The sequence below is a fragment of the Salmo salar genome, chromosome ssa05, assembly GCF_905237065.1.
Source record: "Salmo salar chromosome ssa05, Ssal_v3.1, whole genome shotgun sequence".
Lineage (NCBI taxonomy): Eukaryota > Metazoa > Chordata > Actinopteri > Salmoniformes > Salmonidae > Salmo > Salmo salar.
Genome location: NC_059446.1, coordinates 84,041,269 through 84,061,311, shown reverse-complemented (window position 1 = coordinate 84,061,311; position 20,043 = coordinate 84,041,269). Strand labels below are relative to the sequence as shown.

The following is a 20,043-nucleotide window of genomic DNA, read 5'->3' as shown; positions in this document are numbered from 1 at the left end:
GGATAGTAGATGGACAGGTGAATGATGGATAGTAGATGGACAGGTGAATGATGGGTAGTAGATGGACAGGTGAATGATGGGTAGTAGATGGACATGTGAATGATGGATAGTAGATGGACAGGTGAATGATGGATAGTAGATGGACAGGTGAATGATGGGTAGTAGATGGACATGTGAATGATGGGTAGTAGATGGACAGGTGAATGATGGACAGTAGATGGACAGGTGAATGATGGGTAGTAGATGGACAGGTGAATGATGGATAGTAGATGGACAGGTGAATGATGGGTAGTAGATGGACATGTGTATGATGGGTAGTAGATGGACAGGTGAATGATGGACAGTAGATGGACAGGTGAATGATGGGTAGTAGATGGACATGTGAATGATGGGTAGTAGATGGACATGTGAATGATGGATAGTAGATGGACAGGTGATTGATGGATAGTAGATGGACAGGTGAATGATGGATAGTAGATGGACATGTGAATGATGGGTAGTAGATGGACAGGTGAATGATGGATAGTAGATGGACAGGTGATTGATGGGTAGTAGATGGACAGGTGAATGATGGATAGTAGATGGACATGTGAATGATGGGTAGTAGATGGACAGGTGAATGATGGATAGTAGATGGACAGGTGAATGATGGATAGTAGATGGACATGTGATTGATGGGTAGTAGATGGACATGTGAATGATGGATAGTAGATGGACAGGTGAATGATGGATAGTAGATGGACATGTGAATGATGGATAGCAGGTGGACATGTGCAAGAGGGTAAGTCCCAAATGGCACCCTATTCCCTTTAGCGTATGATGCACTACTTGGGCCCATTGGGCTCTGGTCAAAAGCAGTGCACTATGTAGGGAATAGGGTGCCATTTGAGGCGTAACCAATGAGACGGACAGAGCAGCAGGACTCCAGCCCCCAGAGCCAGCCTGGGTCACAGTACAGACAGGAAGTCCAAGCATGGTCGTGTTCATAAGTGCACACCGTAGCAAAACGTTTTGCAACTGAAAACAAAAAATTAAGTTTCTTATTGGACTGGAAGTTCAGGTAGTTCCCTCCGTTGCAGTCTGTTTTCTTCCGTTTGGTGCCTTATGAACGCACAAGCGTTTCTTATTGGACAAGCTCAGGTAGTCCCTCCCTGTTTCAGTCCTGTGCCTAATAAACATGACCCAGGTGTGTGACCAGTGGCCACAGAAGTCACACTAAGGTCACCACAACACTGGACAGTCCAGGTGGTGATAGTCTGGTCCCCTCCTCAGGTCACCACAACACAGGACAGCCCAGGTGGTGATAGTCTGGTCCCCTCCTCAGGTCACCACAACACTGGACAGTCCAGGTGGTGATAGTCTGGTCCCCTCCTCAGGTCACCACAACACAGGACAGTCCAGGTGGTGATAGTCTGGTCCCCTCCTCAGGTCACCACAACACAGGACAGTCCAGGTGGTGATAGTCTGGTTCCCTCCTCAGGTCACCACAACACAGGACAGTCCAGGTGGTGATAGTCTGGTTCCCTCCTCAGGTCACCACAACACAGGACAGTCCAGGTGGTGATAGTCTGGTCCCCTCCTCAGGTCACCACAACACAGGACAGTCCAGGTGGTGATAGTCTGGTTCCCTCCTCAGGTCACCACAACACAGGACAGTCCAGGTGGTGATAGTCTGGTCCCCTCCTCAGGTCACCACAACACAGGACAGTCCAGGTGGTGATAGTCTGGTCCCCTCCTCAGGTCACCACAACACAGGACAGTCCAGGTGGTGATAGTCTGGTTCCCTCCTCAGGTCACCACAACACAGGACAGTCCAGGTGGTGATAGTCGGGTTCCCTCCTCAGGTCACCACAACACAGGACAGTCCAGGTGGTGATAGTCTGGTCCCCTCCTCAGGTCACCACAACACAGGACAGTCCAGGTGGTGATAGTCTGGTTCCCTCCTCAGGTCACCACAACACAGGACAGTCCAGGTGGTGATAGTCTGGTCCCCTCCTCAGGTCACCACAACACAGGACAGTCCAGGTGGTGATAGTCTGGTCCCCTCCTCAGGTCACCACAACACAGGACAGTCCAGGTGGTGATAGTCTGGTCCCCTCCTCAGGTCACCACAACACAGGACAGTCCAGGTGGTGATAGTCTGGTCCCCTCCTCAGGTCACCACAACACAGGACAGTCCAGGTGGTGATAGTCTGGTCCCCCTCCTCAGGTCACCACAACACAGGACAGTCCAGGTGGTGATAGTCTGGTCCCCTCCTCAGGTCACCACAACACAGGACAGTCCAGGTGGTGATAGTCTGGTCCCCTCCTCAGGTCACCACAACACAGGACAGTCCAGGTGGTGATAGTCTGGTTCCCCTCCTCAGGTCACCACAACACAGGACAGTCCAGGTGGTGATAGTCTGGTCCCCTCCTCAGGTCACCACAACACAGGACAGTCCAGGTGGTGATAGTCTGGTCCCCTCCTCAGGTCACCACAACACAGGACAGTCCAGGTGGTGATAGCCTGGTCCCCTCCTCAGGTCACCACAACACAGGACAGTCCAGGTGGTGATAGTCTGGTTCCCTCCTCAGGTCACCACAACACAGGACAGTCCAGGTGGTGATAGTCTGGTCCCCTCCTCAGGTCACCACAACACAGGACAGTCCAGGTGGTGATAGTCTGGTCCCCTCCTCAGGTCACCACAACACAGGACAGTCCAGGTGGTGATAGTCTGGTCCCCTCCTCAGGTCACCACAACACAGGACAGTCCAGGTAGTGATAGTCTGGTCCCCTCCTCAGGTCACCACAACACAGGACAGTCCAGGTGGTGATAGTCTGGTTCCCTCCTCAGGTCACCACAACACAGGACAGTCCAGGTGGTGATAGTCTGGTTCCCTCCTCAGGTCACCACAACACAGGACAGTCCAGGTGGTGATAGTCTGGTTCCCTCCTCAGGTCACCACAACACAGGACAGTCCAGGTGGTGATAGTCTGGTTCCCTCCTCAGGTCACCACAACACAGGACAGTCCAGGTGGTGATAGCCTGGTTCCCTCCTCAGGTCACCACAACACAGGACAGTCCAGGTGGGCAAAGCCTGGATCGCTCCTCAGGTCCCAGTAAGTGTTGTTGCTAACCCAGGTGTCATCCTTTGATTTCCTGTGGACAACAGAAAGACATATTCTTTACCTGAACTGAATAATGAAATACCTTCTAAAAAGAATCAACAACAAAAAGATCATGATGCAAAACACAGCCTCATCATTATCATCAGCCTCATCATTATCATCAGCCTCATCATTATCATCAGCCTCATCATTATCATCAGCCTCATCATTATCATCAGCCTCATCATTATCATCAGCCTCATCATTATCATCAGCCTCATCAATATCATCAGCCTCATCATTATCATCAGCCTCATCAATATCATCAGCCTCATCATTATCATCAGCCTCATCAATATCATCAGCCTCATCAATATCATCAGCCTCATCATTATCATCAGCCTCATCATTATCATCAGCCTCATCATTATCATCAGCCTCATCATTATCATCAGCCTCATCATTATCATCAGCCTCATCATTTCAGCCTTCATTATCATCAGCCTCATCATTATCATCAGCCTCATCACCTCTCAATCATCAGCCTCATCATTATCATCAGCCTCATCATTATCATCAGCCTCATCATATCATCAGCCTCATCATTATCATCAGCCTCATCAGCCTCTCATTATCATCAGCCTCATCTTCCTCATCAGCCTCATCATTATCATCAGCCTCATCTTCCTCATCAGCCTCATCGTCATCATCAGCCTCATCAGCCTCCTCACGTTTTTTGCTTTTTATTATAAGTGCTCTATCTTGAAAACTTGACTGCTTACATTTTTGTGGATTGTATTAACAGTTGACTAATGAGCAAAATACTAAAATTAGACTGTTTTTGAACTATGCCTGCAACACTCACAAACCCGCCATCAGAATTGAATGGAAACTGAGAACCAGCTACTGAACATGGAGTAACCTAATGTTCCCATGGACATGTTACATGTCTGGTGTGTCTGTTGTGGTACATGTACATCTATATAGGTACATCCGTATTGTGTTATAAACTGGCTGGTCCGAGCCCTGAATGCTGATTGGCTGAAAGCCGTGGTAAATGAGACCGTGTAACACGGGTATGACAAAACAATAATTTTTACTGTTGTAATTACATTTGTCACCAGTTTATAATAGCAATAAAGCACCTCGGGGGATTGTGGTATAAGGCCAATATACCACGTCTAAAGGCTGTATCCAGGCGCGTTGCGTCGTGCATAAGAACAGCCCATAGCCGTGGTATATTGGCCTTATACCACACTCTCTCCTGCCTTATTGCTTTAATAAACCCAGTGGGAATAAATGCAGGTGGAGTTTAGCTGTGGAGATGTATTAGAACAGGGCTGCCAACATTTTTTCCCAAGGGCCCCCTTTATAAGAAAAATAAAGTCTAGACCCAATGTTATTCCGCTACCAAATACGTTTTATTATTATAATTTATTTGAACCCTCAATTTAATTGAACGTATTCTCTTTTACAGAAAGGGCCCGATTCCCACCTGAGTTAAGCGTGAGTAAATGGAACGTAATTATCTGAACTTGAACTAAAACATGAGAATAGCGTGATGTTCACCTGCTATTGGTTTTGGGTGGAGATTGAATAAATGAAGGTGTGTCTACAGATACGGCGGATTCTGACAACTTTTACGTGCTAGGAAACTATGAATAAGGTCTAGCAAACCTACCGATTCCAAGTGGAAAAAGCATCAGATTACTTTTGTTTTCCAATCAAAAAAGAACCATTCTCCATGCACTGTAATTTACAACTTGATAAGAGCTATTGATTTAGAGCTAAGTAAACGAGTACTTGATAAGAGCTATTGATTTAGAGCTAGGTAAACGAGTACTTGATAAGAGCTATTGATTAGAGCTAGGTAAACGAGTACTTGATAAGAGCTATTGATTTAGAGCTAAGTAAACGAGTACTTGATAAGAGCTATTGATTTAGAGCTAGGTAAACGAGTACTTGATAAGAGCTATTGATTAGAGCTAGGTAAACGAGTACTTGATAAGAGCTATTGATTAGAGCTAGGTAAACGAGTACTTGATCAGAGCTATTGATTTAGAGCTAGGTAAACGAGTACTTGATAAGAGCTATTGATTTAGAGCTAGGTAAATGAGTACTTGATAAGAGCTATTGATTTAGAGCTAGGTAAACGAGTACTTGATAAGAGCTATTGATTAGAGCTTGGTAAATGAGTAATCAGTTTGGATGAGGGGATTGTAAGTAGAAATTACACTTGTTTCAGATCTATTTGACATTATAATCACTGGAGACAAATGTGAAACCAGTCATATGGCAGCAAACTGAAACATTTCAACATATCAACTTACTCACAGACAACTCCACGAGAAAATCTGTTGGCCAGTAAATGGGATTACATTTATTCAGCGCGCACGCGCGCGGGAGGGGGGGGGCCCACCTGCAAAGCCCATTACGCACCTTCGTAAGGCAATACCAAGTACTGAGAAGTGCGTAGGAAAGGTGTGCGTAAGAAACGTGTAATTTCCAAAGTCGGAATCGGGCCCAAAGTGAATAGATCAATTGATAGCAACCGAATCGCACGTTGTATCAGATTACTTCCCAAGCAAAGATAACCCCATGTGCCTCAGTGTCTTCCTCTGGGAGTCTACCACTAGTTTCTAGCATCGCAGAGTTATGTGTCGTTATAGATCAGTTTATACAATTGCGCATTTGTAAAAAGAAATACTGTATATACTGTATAGTAAAAAAACAGATCCCTCAAATCAAGGAAGGTCCCACGACCCCTAGGTTGGGAAGCCCTGTACTAGAGTGCTCATCTCCTGTCTTTCAAATGGCTACTTCTGTGACAGTTTAGGCATCGCCCTGTATCCAGCTCTAGGAGTTCACCTGAAGAATGTGGGTTGATGTGTCATGGTGTTTTCCTCCAGGACTCTGCGTCTGTCTCTCTGCTGCTGTTCTATCTTCTGTTTCTGTTCCTCTGCTGCCTCTACGTTGCCCTCCTCTAGCAGCCTGGTACACACACACACACACACACACACACACACACACACACACACACACACACACACACACACACACACACACACACACACACACACACACACACACACAGGGACATTTGGATACACAATAAAGCAAACCCAACTATGTATGTTGTAATAATGGTCATTTGATGGGTGTAATACGAAACTGTATTACCAAATGCACATTTCTACATTGTTACGACCTGCTCGTTCCTACGTCTTGCTGGTGCCTACACCATGCTGGTCACTACACCATGTTGGTCTCTACACCATGCTGGTCTCTACACCATGCTGGTCCCTACACCATGCTGGTCCCTACACCATGCTGGTCTCTACACCATGCTGGTCTCTACACCATGCTGGTCTCTACACCATGCTGGTCCCTACACCATGCTGGTCCCTACACCATGCTGGTCTCTACACCATGCTGGTCCCTACGCCTTGCTGGTGCCTACACCATGCTGGTCTCTACACCATGCTGGTCTCTACACCATGCTGGTCCCTACACCATGCTGGTCCCTACACCATGCTGGTCCCTACACCATGCTGGTCTCTACACCATGCTGGTCTCTACACCATGCTGGTCCCTACACCATGCTGGTCTCTACACCATGCTGGTCTCTACACCATGCTGGTCTCTACACCATGCTGGTCTCTACACCATGCTGGTCTCTACACCATGCTGGTCCCTACACCATGCTGGTCCCTACACCATGCTGGTCTCTACACCATGCTGGTCCCTACACCATGCTGGTCTCTACACCATGCTGGCCCCTACACCATGCTAAGACAATGGTGTGTTACTGTACAGTAGCACTCTTCTCTCTGTCTCTCACCTCTGGTCGAGCCGTAGCCGGGTGTCTGTGGGAGGCAGCAGCAGTTTCAGTGAAGGGTCCAGCTCATTGAGCTCCATAGCAAACTTAGTGAAGCCGTAGTACTGCTCGTGGTCAGCCGGCATGGCATCTGAGAACACACACGCAGACACACACACACACAGACACGCGCACACACACACACACACACACACACACACACACACACACACACACACACACACACACACACACACACACACACACACACACACACACACACACACAGACACACACACACACAGACACACAGACACACACACAGACACACAGACACACACACACACACACACACACACACACACACAGACACAGACACACACACAGACACACACACAGACACACACAGAGACACACACACACGCAGACACACACACACAGACACACACACACACACAGACAGACACACACACCAGAGACAGTCTTTTACATCCCAGGGAGATGATTCTATAAACTACACGGTAAGGAATGCCTTTTATGTAATAAGGAACAGTGGTGTAAAGTACTTAAGTAAAAATACTTAAGTTGTTTTTTTGTGTATCTGTACTTTACTCTATTATTCATATTTTTGACAACTCTTACTTTTACTTCACTACATTCCTAAAGAAAATGATGTACTTTTTACTCCATACATTTTCCATTACACCCAAAAGTACTCGTTACATTTTGAATGCTTAGCAGGACAGAAAATGGTCTAATTCAAGCACTTATCAAGAGAACATCCCTGGTCATCCCTACTGTCTCTGATCTGGAGGACTCACTAAACAGAGAACATCCCTGGTCATCCCTACTGCCTCTGATCTGGAGGACTCACTAAACAGAGAACATCTCTGGTCATCCCTACTGCATCTGATCTGGTAGACTCAGTAGAAAGGGAACATCCCTGGTCATCCCTACTGCCTCTGATCTGGAGGACTCACTAAACAGAGAACATCCCTGGTCATCCCTACTGCCTCTGATCTGGAGGACTCACTAAACAGAGAACATCTCTGGTCATCCCTACTGCCTCTGATCTGACGGACTCACTAAACAGAGAACATCCCTGGTCATCCCTACTGCCTCTGATCTGGAGGACTCACTAAACAGAGAACATCCCTGGTCATCCCTACTGCCTCTGATCTGGCGGACTCACTAACCAGAGAACATCTCTGGTCATCCCTACAGCCTCTGATCTGACAGACTCACTAAACAGAGAACATCCCTGGTCATCCCTACTGCCTCTGATCTGGCGGACTCACTAACCAGAGAACATCCCTGGTCATCCCTACTGCCTCTGATCTGGCAGACTCACTAACCAGAGAACATCCCTGGTCATCCCTACTGCCTCTGATCTGGAGGACTCACTAAACAGAGAACATCCCTGGTCATCCCTACTGCCTCTGATCTGACGGACTCACTAACCAGAGAACATCCCTGGTCATCCCTACTGCCTCTGATCTGATGGACTGACTTAACAGAGAACATCCCTGGTCATCCCTACTGCCTCTGATCTGGCGGACTCACTAAACAGAGAACATCCCTGGTCATCCCTACTGCCTCTGATCTGGAGGACTCACTAAACAGAGAACATCCCTGGTAATCCCTACTGCCTCTGATCTGGAGGACTCACTAAACAGAGAACATCCCTGTTCATCCCTACTGCCTCTGATCTGGAGGACTCACTAAACAGAGAACATCTCTGTCTCCCTACTGCCTCTGATCTGAGGACTCACTAAACAGAGAACATCTCTGGTCATCCCTACTGCCTCTGATCTGAGGACTCACTAACCAGAGAACATCTCTGGTCATCCCTACTGCCTCTGATCTGGAGGACTCACTAAACACAAATGCTTTGTTTTTAGATCATGTCTAAAAAACGTGTTTTGCTTTGTCAAGATATAGACACAAGGGGTCTGCACTGTATCTACTAGTAGAGATCAAGATATAGACACAAGGGGTCTGCACTGTATCTACTAGTAGAGATCAAGATATAGACACAAGGGGTCTGCACTGTATCTACTAGTAGAGATCAAGATATAGACACAAGGGGTCTGCACTGTATCTACTAGTAGAGATCAAGATATAGACACAAGGGGTCTGCACTGTATCTACTAGTAGAGATCAAGATATAGACACAAGGGGTCTGCACTGTATCTACTAGTAGAAATCAAGATATAGACACAAGGGGTCTGCACTGTATCTACTAGTAGAGATCAAGATATAGACACAAGGGGTCTGCACTGTATCTACTAGTAGAGATCAAGATATAGACACAAGGGGTCTGCACTGTATCTACTAGTAGAAATCAAGATATAGACACAAGGGGTCTGCACTGTATCTACTAGTAGAAATCAAGATATAGACACAAGGGGTCTGCACTGTATCTACTAGTAGAGATCAAGATATAGACACAAGGGGTCTGCACTGTATCTACTAGTAGAAATCAAGATATAGACACAAGGGGTCTGCACTGTATCTACTAGTAGAAATCAAGATATAGACACAAGGGGTCTGCACTGTATCTACTAGTAGAGATCAAGATATAGACACAAGGGGTCTGCACTGTATCTACTAGTAGAAATCAAGATATAGACACAAGGGGTCTGCACTGTATCTACTAGTAGAAATCAAGATATAGACACAAGGGGTCTGCACTGTATCTACTAGTAGAGATCAAGATATAGACACAAGGGGTCTGCACTGTATCTACTAGTAGAAATCAAGATAAAGAGATCATTTAAAAATCAACTGTACGGATAAGAAAAGTATGGATAGTTCCAACCGATGTTTACATGGGCTAAACACGTAAAGCCTTGATCTATAGCATGTGTAGGTCAAGACACTGGGCTCAGAATAACAGGTTCAGTCTGGGCTAAACACGTAAAGCCCTGATCTATAGCATGTGTAGGTCAAGACACTGGGCTCAGTATAACAGGTTCAGTCTGGGCTAAACACGTAAAGCCCTGATCTATAGCATGTGTAGGTCAAGACACTGGGCTCAGTATAACAGGTTCAGTCTGGGCTAAACACGTAAAGCCTTGATCTATAGCATGTGTAGGTCAAGACACTGGGCTCAGTATAACAGGTTCAGTCTGGGCTAAACACGTAAAGCCCTGATCTATAGCATGTGTAGGTCAAGACACTGGGCTCAGTATAACAGGTTCAGTCTGGGCTAAACACGTAAAGCCCTGATCTATAGCATGTGTAGGTCAAGACACTGGGCTCAGTATAACAGGTTCAGTCTGGGCTAAACACGTAAAGCCCTGATCTATAGCATGTGTAGGTCAAGACACTGGGCTCAGTATAACAGGTTCAGTCTGGGCTAAACACGTAAAGCCTTGATCTATAGCATGTGTAGGTCAAGACACTGGGCTCAGAATAACAGGTTCAGTCTGGGCTAAACACGTAAAGCCCTGATCTATAGCATGTGTAGGTCAAGACACTGGGCTCAGTATAACAGGTTCAGTCTGGGCTAAACACGTAAAGCCCTGATCTATAGCATGTGTAGGTCAAGACACTGGGCTCAGTATAACAGGTTCAGTCTGGGCTAAACACGTAAAGCCCTGATCTATAGCATGTGTAGGTCAAGACACTGGGCTCAGTATAACAGGTTCAGTCTGGGCTAAACACGTAAAGCCCTGATCTATAGCATGTGTAGGTCAAGACACTGGGCTCAGTATAACAGGTTCAGTCTGGGCTAAACACGTAAAGCCCTGATCTATAGCATGTGTAGGTCAAGACACTGGGCTCAGTATAACAGGTTCAGTCTATTATTACAATCATACATACTGGCTCTCCAGATGCAGGTGGCAGAGGGTGGGTCTCCACAGTACACCCCCTCGTTCCACTTCCCAAACAGTCTGTGGATGACCTTCCCCTTGTGGTCTGTGATGGTGCCCTCCACCTCGTTAACACTCGAGTTCCAGTACTTTGCCTGTACACAGGGAGGAATGCATAACATTATTATTGAATATCAAGCCCTGGCCAAAAGTATTACAGTACACACTAAGAAAAAAAGATGCTATCTAGAACCGTAAAGGGTTCTTCGCCTGTCCCCATAGGAGAACCCTTTTTAGTTCCATGTAGAACCCTTTCCACAGAGGGTTTTACATAGAACCCAAAAGGGTTCAACCTGGAACCAAAAAGGGTTCAACCTGGAACCAAAAAGGGTTCTACCTGGACCAAAAAGGATTCTACCTGGAACCAAAAAGGGTTCTCCTATGGGGAAAGCTGAAGGGACCCTTTGGACCCCTTTTTCTAAGAGTGTATAGGGAATAGGGTTCCATTGGGGACAGGCCCTAAATGACTCTTATTTAATAGTTCTCAGGTTTAGTTTGTCTGTCACTCTGATCTATGAGTCACTGTGGGTAAGAAGAGTCATAATAGATCTTTATTTTCATCTTCATATATCAGCCAGTAGATGGCAGTGTTGAGTTATCTGTGTTCAAACGCAACATGCTGAACCAGTAGAGAACAGTAGTTTACAATGAGAACCATTGAGGAGATGAGGGGACAGGAGAAGAGAGGAGAGGAGAGAGGAGAGAGAAAAGAGGAGAGACGAGAGGGGTGAGAGGAGAGAGATGAGAGGACAGGGGAGAGGGGAGAGGGGAAAGAGGAGTGGGGAGAGGAGAGGGGGTAGAGATGAGAGAGGAGAGATGAGAGGGGAGAGTGGAGAGGAGAGGACAGCACAGTAGAGGACAGGACAGGAGAGGACAGGGTAGAGGACAGGACAGGACAGTAGAGGACAGGAGAGGGGAGGGGGAGAGGAGAGAGGAAAGGAGAGGAAAGAGGACAGGACAGGACAGAAGAGGGGAGGGGGGAGAGGAGAGAGGAAAGGAGAGGAAAGAGGACAGGACAGGACAGGAGAGGTTATATTGTATAATGAGCTCCTACATGTCTTGACCTGGCATCCTTCTACACTGCTGTAGACCTTTCAACTCCTCAGAGACTAACACCAATTACCTGTCAGCTTTGGAATGGGCTGTACGAAGTTCAACTTCAAACCGCAGAGATGCATGGAGTTGTTGTTCATTCAGGGGAAAGGCCATGCACAGGGTGTGTGTGTGTGTGTGTGTGTGTGTGTGTGTGTGTGTGTGTGTGTGTGTGTGTGTGTGTGTGTGTGTGTGTGTGTGTGTGTGTGTGTGTGTGTGTGTTGTGTAACACAGTTTTGACTAATTTAAGCTTTAAACAACCCTTTCCCCAACCCGAATCACGTATAAAAAAGCATTTCCACTCAGCTTCCAGCTTTCCAGTGTCCACTTATAAAGAAGCATTTCCACTCAGCTTCCAGCTTTCCAGTGTCCACTTATAAAGAAGCATTTCCACTCAGCTTCCAGCTTTCCAGTGTCCACTTAGACTGGAGAATAGCTGAATATCTCACAAACCCAAATACTGACTGCTCTAAATATCAGGTTAAACAGGTGGAATATTCCCTCCGGTTTATACACACACGTACTCCCCCCTGTCTCTCACCTTGATGAAGGTGACCTTACACTGGCAGATATCAGTGCTGGTGTTCCTGATGGAGATCTCTCCGTAGTGTTCTATCCAGCGCTGCCCACTCAGGATGTTGTGGATACAGGACGTTACCTTGTTCCACTCATAGTGGTCTCCAAACCTGCAGGACGGGGAGAGGGCATGTCACAATATGTTTGTGTTTCAGTGTGTGTGTGTGTATATATGTGTGTATATATGTGTGTATATATATATATATGTGTGTGTGTGTGTGTGTGTGTGTGTGTGTGTGTGTGTGTGTGTATATATATATATATGTGTGTGTGTGTGTGTGTGTGTGTGTATATATATATATATGTGTGTGTGTGTGTGTGTGCGCGCGCATGAGATAAGACGCAGGTCAGTGTATAAAACAACAAAAGTACCTTTAAAAGAATTAAATCAGTCTATTATCCGTCTATTGTCAGTCTATTGTCAGTCTATCTATCAGTCTATCATCAGTCTATTATCAGTGTATCTATCAGTCTATTATCAGTCTATTATCAGTGTATCAATCTATTATCAGTGTATCAGTCTATCATCAGTCTATTATCAGTCTATCAGTCTATTATCAGTCTATTATCAGTCTATCATCAGTCTATCAGTCTATTATCAGCCTATTATCAGTGTATCTATCAGTCTATCAGTGTATCAGTCTATCATCAGTCTATCATCAGTCTATTATCAGTCTATTATCAGTCTATCATCAGTCTATTAGCAGTCTATCATCAGTCTATCAGTCTATCATCAGTCTATCAGTCTATCATCAGTCTATCAGTCTATCATCAGTCTATCAGTCTATCATCAGTCTATCATCAGTCTATTTTCAGTCTATCATCAGTCTATTATCAGTCTATTATCAGTCTATTATCAGTCTATCATCAGTCTATCATCAGTCTATTATCAGTGTATCAGTCTATTATCAGTGTATCAGTCTATTATCAGTCTATCAGTCTATTATCAGTCTATCATCAGTCTATTATCAGTCTATTATCAGTCTATCATCAGTCTATCAGTCTATTATCAGTCTATTATCAGTGTATCTATCAGTCTATCAGTGTATCAGTCTATCATCAGTCTATTATCAGTCTATCAGTCTATTATCAGTCTATTATCAGTCTATTATCAGTGTATCAGTCTATTGTCAGTCTATTATCAGTGTATCTATCAGTCTATCAGTGTATCAGTCTATCATCAGTCTATTATCAGTCTATCATTCTATTATCAGTCTATCATCAGTGTATCAGTCTATTATAAGTCTATTATCAGTCTATTATCAGTGTATCAGTCTATCATCAGTCTATCATCAGTCTATCATCAGTCTATCATCAGTCTATCAGTCTATTATCAGTCGATCAGTCTATTATCAGTCTATCATCAGTCTATCAGTCTATCAGTCTATTATCAGTCGATCAGTCTATCATCAGTCTATCATCAGTCTATTATCAGTCTATTATCAGTCTATTATCAGTCTATCAGTGTATCATCAGTCTATCAGTCTATTATCAGTCTATTATCAGTCTATTATCAGTCTATCATCAGTCTATCATCAGTCTATCATCAGTCTATCATCAGTCTATTATCAGTCTGTCTATCAGTCTATTATCAGTCTGTCTATCAGTCTATTATCAGTCTGTCTATCAGTCTATCATCAGTCTATTATCAGTCTATTATCAGTGTATCATCAGTCATCATCAGTTTATCAACAGTCTATTATCAGTCTATCATCAGTCTATCAGTCTATCAGTCTATCATCAGTCTATCATCAGTCTATCATCAGTCTATCATCAGTCTATTAGCAGTCTATCATCAGTCTATCAGTCTATCATCAGTCTATTAGCAGTCTATCATCAGTCTATCAGTCTATCATCAGTCTATCATCAGTCTATCATCAGTCTATTTTCAGTCTATTATCAGTCTATTATCAGTCTATTATCTATTTCAGTGATATCTGGACATTGACAAACAGGTTTGGGTGGCTAGTTGGTCAGTAAGGGTGGTCTGGTAGAGTGAGATTGAGAGGGACAGTAAAGGACTCACCCTGGCAGAATCACATGGGTGGTGCCCACAGGAACTATTTCCATAGACTTCCCCCAGAACTTGTTTTTCCACCTCATGTCTAAAGACATCACAGGAGAGACAACAGCAGGGTTAGTGCATCCAAGAGGAACGGCCTCCAGCTTTAGACTAATAGCTGGTATGGTTGGTTAGGGCCTCCAGCTTTAGACTAATAGCTGGTATGGTTGGTTAGGGCCTCCAGCTTTAGACTAATAGCTGGTATGGTTGGTTAGGGCCTCCAGCTTTAGACTAATAGCTGGTATGGTTGGTTAGGGCCTCCAGCTTTAGACTAATAGCTGGTATGGTTGGTTAGGGCCTCCAGCTTTAGACTAATAGCTGGTACGGTTGGTTAGGGCCCCCAGCTTTAGACTAATACCTGGTACGGTTGGTTAGGGCCCCCAGCTTTAGACTAATAGCTGGTATGGTTGGTTAGGGCCTCCAGCTTTAGACTAATAGCTGGTATGGTTGGTTAGGGCCTCCAGCTTCAGACTAGCTGTAATAGCTGCTATGGTTGGTTAGGGCCTCCAGCTTTAGACTAATAGCTGGTATGGTTGGTTAGGGCCTCCAGCTTTAGACTAATAGCTGGCATGGTTGGTTTGGGCCTACAGCTTCAGACTAGCTGTAATAGCTTGTATGGTTGGTTAGGGCCTCCAGCTTTAGACTAATAGCTGGTATGGTTGGTTAGGGCCTCCAGCTTTAGACTAATAGCTGGTATGGTTGGTTAGGGCCTCCAACTTTAGACTAGCTGTAATAGCTGGTATGGTTGGTTAGGGCCTCCAGCTTTAGACTAATAACTGGTATGGTTGGTTAGGGCCTCCAACTTTAGACTAGCTGTAATAGCTGGTATGGTTGGTTAGGGCCTCCAGCTTTAGACTAGTTGTAATAGCTGGTATGGTTGGTTAGGGCCTCCAGCTTTAGACTAGTTGTAATAGCTGGTATGGCTGGTTAGGGCCTCCAGCTTTAGACTAGTTGTAATAGCTGGTATGACTGGTTAGGGCCTCCAGCTTTAGACTAGCTGTAATAGCTGGTATGGTTGGTTAGGGCCTCCAGCTTTAGACTAATAGCTGGTATGGTTGGTTAGGGCCTCCAGCTTTAGACTAATAGCTGGTATGATTGGTTAGGGCCTCCAGCTTTAGACTAGTTGTAATAGCTGGTATGACTGGTTAGGGCCTCCAGCTTTAGACTAGCTGTAATAACTGGTACGGTTGGTTAGGGCCTCCAGCTTTAGACTAATAGCTGGTATGGTTGGTTAGGGCCTCCAGCTTTAGACTAATAGCTGGTATGGTTGGTTAGGGCCTCCAGCTTTAGACTAATAGCTGGTATGGTTGGTTAGGGCCTCCAGCTTTAGACTAATAGCTGGTACGGTTGGTTAGGGCCTCCAGCTTTAGACTAATAGCTGGTACGGTTGGTTAGGGCCTCCAGCTTTAGACTAATAGCTGGTATGGTTGGTTAGGGCCTCCAGCTTTAGACTAGTTGTAATAGCTGGTGTGACTGGTTAGGGCCTCCAGCTTTAGACTAATAGCTGGTATGGCTGGTTAGGGCCTCCAGCTTTAGACTAATAGCTGGTATGGTTGGTTAGGGCCTCCAGCTTGAGACTAGCTGTAATAGCTGGTATGGTTAAGACCAGTGTTCCGCGTGGTCAAGAAAATCTCTTGCCCCTAGTTATAAACCCAGTGTCTGTGTCAGGTGAAAGGGTGTGTATCAGGTGAATGGATGAGTGTCAGGTGAAAGGGTGTGTGTCAGGTGAAAGGGTGTGTATCAGGTGAAAGGGTTAGTATCAGGTGAAATGGTGTGTATCAGGTGAAAGGGAGAGTATCAGGTGAAAGGGTGAATATCAGGTGAAAGGGTGTATATCAGGTGAAACGGTGTGTGTCAGATGAAAGGGTGTGTATCAGGTGAAACAGTGTGAGACAGATGAAAGGGTGTGTTTCAGGTGAAAGGGTGAGTGTCAGGTGAAAGGGTGTGTATCATGTGAAAGGGTGAGTATCATGTGAAAGGGTGTGTGTCAGGTGAAAGGGTGTGTGTCAGGTGAAAGGGTGAGTATAATGTGAAAGGGTGAGTATAATGTGAAAGGGTGTGTGTCAGGTAAAAGGGTGAGTATCAGGTGAAAGGGTGTGTGTCAGGTGAAAGGGTGTGTGTCAGGTGAAAGGGAGAGTATCAGATGAAAGGGAGAGTATCAGATGAAAGGGTGAGTATCAGGTGAAAGGGTGAATATCAAGTTAAACGGTGTGTCAGGTGAAAGGGTGTGTGTCAGGTGAAAGGGTGAGTATCAGGTGAAAGGGTGTGTATCAGGTGAAACGGTGTGAGACAGATGAAAGGGTTTGTGCCAGCTGAAAGGGTGAGTGCCAGCTGAAAGGGTGTGTATCAGGTGAAACGGTGTGTCAGAAGAAAGGGTGAGTATCAGGTGAAACTCTGTGTGTCAGATGAAAGGGTGAGTATCAGGTGAAACAGTGTGAGACAGATGAAAGGGTGTGTTTCAGGTGAAAGGGTGAGTGTCAGGTGAAAGGGTGAGTGTCAGGTGAAAGGGTGAGTATTAGGTGAACGGGTGTGTATCGGTGAAAGGGTGTGTATCAGGTGAAAGGGTGTGTATCAGGTGAAAGGGTGTGTATCAGGTGAAACGGTGTGAGACAGATGAAAGGGTTTGTGCCAGCTGAAAGGGTGAGTGCCAGCTGAAAGGGTGTGTATCAGGTGAAAGGGTGAGTATCAGGTGAAAGGGTGAGTATCAGGTGAAAGGATGAGTGTCAGGTGAAAGGGTTTGTATCAGGTGAAAGGCCTTGTATCAGGTGAAAGGGTGAGTATCATGTGAAAGGATGAGTGTCAGGTGAAAGGGTATGTATCAGATGAAAGGATGAGTGTCAGGTGAAAGGGTGTGTGTCAGGTGAAAGGGTGAGTGTCAGGTGAAAGGGTGAATATCAGGGTAAACGGTGTGTCAGGTGAAAAGGTGAGTATCAGGTGAAAGGGTGAGTATCAGGTGAAACGGTGTGTCAGATGAAAGGGTGAGTGTCAGGTGAAACAGTGTGAGATAGATGAAAGGGTGAGTGTCAGGTGAAAGGGTGAGTGTCAGGTGAAAGGGTGAGTATTAGGTGAAAGGGTGAGTATCAGGTGAAAGGGTGTGTATCAGGTGAAAGGGTGTGTATCAGGTGAAAGGGTGTGTATCAGGTGAAAGGGTGTGTCTCAGGTGAAAGGGTGTGTCTCAGGTGAAAGGGTGAGAGTCAGGTGAAAGGGTGAGTGTCAGGTGAAAGGGTGAGTGTCAGGTGAAAGGGTGTGTATCAGGTGAAAGGGTGAGTATTAGGTGAAAGGGTGAATGTCAGGTGAAAGGGTGTGTATCTGGTGAAAGGATGAGTGTCAGGTGAAAGGATTAGTGACAGGTGAAAGGGTGAGTATCAGGTGAAAGGGTGTGTATCAGGTGAAAGGGTGAGTGTAATTTTGTAATTTTTATTAGGATCCCCATTAGCTAATGCCATAACGCTAGCTAATCTTCCTGGAGTCCAACACCAATTAGCAAGAGATTACAAACAACCACAATCAAGACTACACAAACATTCAACATGTAGACAATACAGGCAATTAAAATACCTGACAGGAAACACATTTAACATTCAGTAGATACTTTCTATTTCCTGTCCAGTCATATGGTCTATCACATTAGATTTTCTTTCTATTTCCTGTCCAGTCATATGGTCTATCACATTAGATTTTCTTTCTATTTCCTGTCCAGTCATATGGTCTATCACATTAGATTTTCTTTCTATTTCCTGTCCAGTCATATGGTCTATCACATTAGATTTTCTTTCTATTTCCTGTCCAGTCATATGGTCTATCACATTAGATGTTATTTCTATTTCCTGTCCAGTCATATGGTCTATCACATTAGATGTTCTTTTATTTTTTTCTTGAAGGTGGATTTACTTTTTGCCTGAGCAATATGGATTGGTAAGAAGTTCCATTCAGTTATAGCTCTATATAAAACTGTAGATTTAAGGCGATTTGTCCTTGGCTTGAGTTGTTTTAGCTGCCCTGAATTTGCCTGTCTGGTTTGGTGGTTATGCATGTTGCTAGTATGTACTAATTGGACTGAAAGATACTGTGGTTTTTTGAAAAATATAACATTCCTAAAGAAAATCAAAAGGCTAGATAGTAATTTGTTTTTAACATGAAGCCATGAAAGATTCTGATGCATTTTAATAATATTCATTCGGTTAGAGCAATGAAGAGATAATCTGGCAGCTCTGTTTTGAGCCATTTGGAGATTTTTTATATCTTTCTTTGCTGCAGATGACCATATAACCAGACAGTACTCTAAGTGTGATAGGACCAGGGATTGACCATATAACCAGACAGTACTCTAAGTGTGATAGGACCAGGGATTGACCATATAACTGGACAGTACTCTAAGTGTTATAGGTCCAGGGATTGACCATATAACTGGACCGTACTCTAAGTGTGATAGGACCAGGGATTGACCATATAACCAGACAGTACTCTAAGTGTGATAGGACCAGGGATTGACCATATAACTGGACAGTACTCTAAGTGTGATAGGACCAGGGATTGACCATATAACTGGACAGTACTCTAAGTGTGATAGGACCAGGGATTGACCATATAACTGGACAGTACTCTAAGTGTAACAGGACCAGGGATTGACCATATAACCGGACAGTACTCTAAGTGTAACAGGACCAGGGATTGACCATATAACTGGACAGTACTCTAAGTGTGATAGGACCAGGGATTGACCATATAACTGGACAGTACTCTAAATGTAATAGGACCAGGGATTGACCATATAACTGGACAGTACTCTAAGTGTGATAGGACCAGGGATTGACCATATAACTGGACAGTACTCTAAGTGTGATAGGACCAGGGATTGACCATATAACTGGACAGTACTCTAAGTGTGATAGGACCAGGGATTGACCATATAACCAGACAGTACTCTAAGTGTGATAGGACCAGGGATTGACCATATAACTGGACAGTACTCTAAGTGTAACAGGACCAGGGATTGACCATATAACTGGACAGTACTCTAAGTGTAACAGGACCAGGGATTGACCATATAACTGGACAGTACTCTAAGTGTGATAGGACCAGGGATTGACCATATAACTGGACAGTACTCCAGTGTGATAGGACCAGGGATTGACCATATAACTGGATAGTACTCTAAGTGTGATAGGACCAGGGATTGACCATATAACTGGACAGTACTCTAAGTATGATAGAACAAGGGATTGAATCACCTGATTCAGAGTGCTAGATGTTACATACTCTGAACATTTTGCCAGGTGAAAGGGTGTGTATCAGGTGAAAGGGTGAGTATCAGGTGAAAGGGTGAGTGTCAGGTGAAAGGGTGAGTATCAGGTGAAAGGGTGAGTATCAGGTGAAATGATGAGTATCAAATGAAAGGGTGAGTATCAGGTGAAAGGGTGAGTATCAGATGAAAGGGTGAGTATCAGGTGAAAGGGTGAGTATCCGATGAAAGGGTGAGTATCAGGTGAAAGGGTGAGTATCAGATGAAAGGGTGAGTATCAGGTGAAAT

The 20,043-nt window shown here is 44.9% G+C and overlaps 1 protein-coding gene across 5 annotated transcripts in view; it reads right to left on the bottom strand.

Annotated features, from left to right (window-relative positions):
- Nucleotides 1-2,202: 2,202 nt before the first annotated feature.
- The window catches only part of LOC106591933 (oxysterol-binding protein-related protein 3), an 81,082-nt gene continuing 63,241 nt past the window's right edge, over nucleotides 2,203-20,043 (bottom strand). For 4 of the 5 annotated variants that reach the window (XM_045719202.1, XM_045719204.1, XM_045719200.1 and 1 more), the window contains 6 exons: nucleotides 14,478-14,556; nucleotides 12,417-12,561; nucleotides 10,734-10,878; nucleotides 6,930-7,056; nucleotides 5,957-6,079; nucleotides 2,203-3,140 (listed from right to left, as the gene is read on the bottom strand). In XM_045719202.1, the coding sequence (XP_045575158.1) occupies nucleotides 3,044-3,140; nucleotides 5,957-6,079; nucleotides 6,930-7,056; nucleotides 10,734-10,878; nucleotides 12,417-12,561; nucleotides 14,478-14,556 (716 nt within the window). In that variant the 3' untranslated portion in view covers nucleotides 2,203-3,043. The remainder of the gene's footprint in view (nucleotides 3,141-5,956; nucleotides 6,080-6,929; nucleotides 7,057-10,733; nucleotides 10,879-12,416; nucleotides 12,562-14,477; nucleotides 14,557-20,043) is intronic. The other variant, XR_006770028.1, reaches the window with a different exon arrangement.